The 4,174-nt window shown below is 45.7% G+C and overlaps 1 protein-coding gene across 1 annotated transcript; it reads left to right on the top strand.

The window, feature by feature from the left end:
- The first annotated feature begins 359 nt into the window (after positions 1–359).
- On the top strand, positions 360–3,627 carry LOC109747066 (uncharacterized). The gene is made up of 5 exons (XM_020306158.4): positions 360–501; positions 1,580–1,653; positions 1,743–1,818; positions 1,954–2,084; positions 3,176–3,627. The coding sequence occupies exons 1-5, from the start codon at positions 448–450 to the stop codon at positions 3,294–3,296; spliced, it is 456 nt and encodes a 151-aa protein (XP_020161747.1). The 5' UTR covers positions 360–447; the 3' UTR covers positions 3,297–3,627.
- The last annotated feature ends 547 nt before the right edge of the window (positions 3,628–4,174 follow it).

The raw sequence follows: 4,174 nt of genomic DNA on the forward strand, positions 1-4,174 counted from the left end.
AAGCAGTTTGAACATTTCTTGCAATACACGCCGTCGATGTCTAAATGGATGATGAACAATTTTGAAAAACACATTGAAATTTTGTTAATACACGTGAAACATATCCCGAAGGCATGCCGAACTATTTATCAAATGAACTAAAACTTTGTCCCAACAATGTTGTTTCTTGAGGGCAAAACAAATTTAGAATAAAACCTTCTCCTTTTTTTCAGAGATAACAAAACTTTCACCTTTTTTTAGGGTAACAAAACTTTCACCTAGTATAGCAAGACAAGAATAGCGAGAGTGGACCTCGGGCCACCCACGCGGCCCGGCCCGGCCCGGCCCGTTCCAGAGCATTCCCCCTTGCTCCGGGAGCGTCGCTTGTGTTGTGTCCTCTCCATCCAGAGTGAGTTGGCGCAACGGATCCCCAAAACCCTAGACGACCCTCGCCTCGCTCCGGTGGCCATGGCGGCCTCGCTGCTCCTCCGCCGCCGAGAGCTCGCGTCGCCTCTCGGCACCGTAAGCCCCGCCCCCTCTCCCTTCTCCTCCCCTAGTCCCCTTTACTCCCTACTTCCCTAGTGTGCCGGCCGTACTGCCGCTTTTTTTTTCTTGAGCAATCGTCGCCGGCAATGCGGGGTATTTTCGTGCCCGATGCGTGCCGGAGTGGTCGGCGTGCCGTGATCCCGCGCGGATTTGGTCGGATCCAGGCAGGGGCGGCTGGCCGTTGGATTATGCGTGTGTAGCGGCGGTACCTTAACTTCAGTAAAAAGCTCCCTATTTTTTTAAGGCTTGTCGTTCAATTGAGTTTCCACGATTGGGAAATTGAAGCAGCGATTTTGACTCGGTTGTAGCCCATGGCTCTCTCGTGGGATTGAGTATAATGCTATGCTCCCTAGCTAGGATTGAATGAATGGCTGGGAGTTGATTCAGGGCAGGATGTCGTGGTGGGTCTCTCTCTCTCTCTCGATAGAGAGTGGCACGAGACATACTCCGAATTGCTGGAGTGAGAGTGATTTCATACTTGCTCCTGCTGGTAAGTGTGATGGGGAGTTGTGGGAGAGGTAGTCGAACCTGGCGTGTGGCGGCGGGAGCAGTTGCGTTGTTGCCGTTCGCGGACCTCCGCCAACGCCTTCGTCGCTTGCATTGGAGGGCTCCCCCGACTCGGTTCCGTGCGGGCAATGCTGCCATTCTGCCTCCTTCCTCTGCTATGTCGCCGTCGGGCCAGCGTTTTATGTTACCTCAGTTTCAGATACTATGGGGCTAAGCTCCTTATTTGGGACTGACATGTGTTGGGGATATTATTGTAGTCTTATTTGGTAGGAGGACAAAAGCTGGCCTTGCTGATTATATGCACACCTATTTGGTACATAAAAACCAGTCAGATAATAAGAGCATTTAAAATCATTTGCTCTATTGTATCGTGAATGTGCAAAAGGTCATCTCCTAAAAGGTTTGACCGTATCCAAACATAAAGTCTAGCTTTCCCTTCCACCATTTGTAACAATTAGATGCATATCATCCTTTGTAGGGCTTAATATCGTCCATGTCATTACATTGCGCCGTGCGGCTTTCTAACTGTTGATTGTTCACATTTCAGCTGGCTGCCAGCGTCCAGTCAACATATGCTGCGAATGTGTGCTCCAGATGGCGTGGTTCTGGAAGAACTTTGAGGTAACTATCTTTTTTTTTATGTATAGAACTTTGGTGAAGATCCTTCACTATGTGCATGTGTAATTCTTTTGTGCGCTTTTGTTCCTCAGTGCAAAGGCAACCCAGAATGAGGTTACTGGAACTGATTTGGGAACAGACAAGTCATGTGGGGTTATGGAGGGAAAGGTGCGTGGCGGCAGCACTCTCTATTTACATGTTTTATTCTCTGCTAGTTAATTTTGTACCGTGTATCATCTCTTTGTCTAACCTACAATTGATCTAGTATTTGTAATGGGTATATGCCACTGCCTTGAGTTTTAGGGGGGGCAGACAGATTACACCGATGAAATGTGGACCAAAGATAGGGAGGAGATAAAACACATGAAGGCAGAATACGAGGAGCACATGAGGACTTGCCGCAAGCAGATGGATGCGCTTTTTGAACGTGAGAGGTATCAAATGCCATCGCTCGCACTGTCAATTAAGCTATTTACGTCTATGAATTTACCTGAGACAGTCGTATATATGCCTGCGATGAGATCGGTCAATCGATTGGACTGTGGAATGTCGTGTATGTGTACAGTAGTATCACTTGAGCCCAAGTCCCTTAGCAGCCAGACCCACCTAAATTGCTAACTGTCTGATGTCAAGCCAAACCCGCCATGTACAGCAGATATAGCCATATAGGCTCCAGCATCACCTTCAGGTCTCTCTGCTTCTCCACCCCACAGAGTTTCGAGAAAGATTCCGATTTTTATTTTTATTTTGGAGCACTGATTTTTTTTCTGTCCTGAGCTCCTCCTATGTCACATTGCCATGAAACTTTGCACGGCCACATAAAACTTGTTCAACTTTGATATATAAAAATTTCAATTTTTTTTGCTATTGTATTTGATTTTACTGTTCATCCGGGATCTCAGATGTGCTCGTGTCCAGCTATGGATTTTCGTATTTAGAAGTTTTCCCAAACAAACCTTTTGACCAGGAAAAGGCATACCAAAGATTTTTGGAAACACACATTGAAATGGAAGATCTTATTTTCTTTACCAAAGTTCATATGCCAAGTTTACAAAGTATATTTTAAAAACATAAATTCTGATGCATCGAGTTGCAACAGACAGGTAAGTACCCAGGTTACCACTTAGCACGAGTGGTTAGCTATATCAAAACAATTGAGAAAAAACTATTCATGCTTGGAAAATCCGCTAAAAAATGAAGAACGCCAACCATCTACATTGTGTTCCCACGTGGTAAAAGTACTGAAGAGGAGAGGGAGAGGGAGTGGTGTGGAGGACCAGTACGTTACAGGTGTATTGGCTTGCGGCTGTGGAGCCGGCCTGTCAGCCTCAGTCAGACTGCCAGGTAGCTAACATGTTGCCTCCCCAACTAGTCTGTCGCCCACCACCAGCCTCCTAACCTACCAACCTGACTTTGAATCTCCCAACTTGTCAACCCTTGCAAGTAGCAGCTGTGTAACAATCTTTCTTCACTTGCACACATCCATTCCAGTACTTAACACACCAAATTGTGAATTCCTGTGCAGGTGCGTTGATAAGAAACTGGCAAGGCTCAAGAAGAAGCTCGACAGGATTGAGCGAGTATGCAATGTCATGACCTTTATTTTGATCCCGGTGATAGTCGTGGGGATCCTTAATATGCTGTAGAGTCCGGCATCAGCCTGAGATTTTTAGTGGTTTATTAAGGAACCTTGTTATGTTGTAGCGGCCGGCATCCCCTATCTGACTAGGTACTAGTGTGATATCTGTATGATTCAGATTCAAGAACCTGAGAAGGAACAGATTCTCGTCCACATCCCCAAGCTACCAGCTGCCGTTTCGTAGCTTGCCAAAAGGCTGGCAATGCTAACAGTTGCCAACGGCAACGCTGCACTTTCTTTTTGGTATGTCATCCATTGCCGTTTCCAGATCTTTGGGACAAAAAATTATTGGCGCCGAAGACTATTAAAAAGTAGTGTCTTGGATTCCTGCAACTTGAGAGGATTGACTTGATAGATTTTATCTCCCCAAGCATTAGCTAGGGTTCATGCTTTGGCCATGGTCTTATCCTAGTAGTCACAATGATTCTGCTACTATTGTTGCTGTCTAGCAATTTGCATTGTATTGCATCACATGCGGAAATGGTCCATATATCGTCAATCACAACAAAGGTACCTTATTATTCAACCCAAACATACATTCATTATAAAATTGTAGTTGAAAATGATTTTGGTTCACCAATATTTGCAAGAAACACAAGTTCACGAAGGAATAAGGTGATTATGGTACAGAAAGGATGATTAAAGAAGAGGGATACGTACTCCCTCAAGCTTAGTCTTTTGGTCTAGGCTTGTCAATCTCACTGGCTCAGGCCGCCACAATAGTAGAACAGTGGAAGTGGTTGATAAGCCGCTTGATAGCTTTATGCTTCCTCATCATAATAATCTGTCATTCTTTGTTGTTCAAGCCCCGGCCACGGCCTCGACCTCTGCCCAGACTCGCTCATGGCTGCCTCCTCCTTGGTCTTCTTGGCAGTCAAAACAGTC

This window comes from Aegilops tauschii, chromosome 2, assembly GCF_002575655.3.
Source record: "Aegilops tauschii subsp. strangulata cultivar AL8/78 chromosome 2, Aet v6.0, whole genome shotgun sequence".
Lineage (NCBI taxonomy): Eukaryota > Viridiplantae > Streptophyta > Magnoliopsida > Poales > Poaceae > Aegilops > Aegilops tauschii.

Coding starts and splice junctions, on each gene's coding strand:
- LOC109747066 (XM_020306158.4), top strand. CDS start 448: ATGGCGGCCTCGCTGCTCCTCCGCCGCCGAGAGCTCGCGTCGCCTCTC. Junction 502..1,579: donor TCGCGTCGCCTCTCGGCACC/GTAAGCCCCGCC, acceptor TTCACATTTCAG/CTGGCTGCCAGCGTCCAGTC. Junction 2,085..3,175: donor GCGCTTTTTGAACGTGAGAG/GTATCAAATGCC, acceptor ATTCCTGTGCAG/GTGCGTTGATAAGAAACTGG.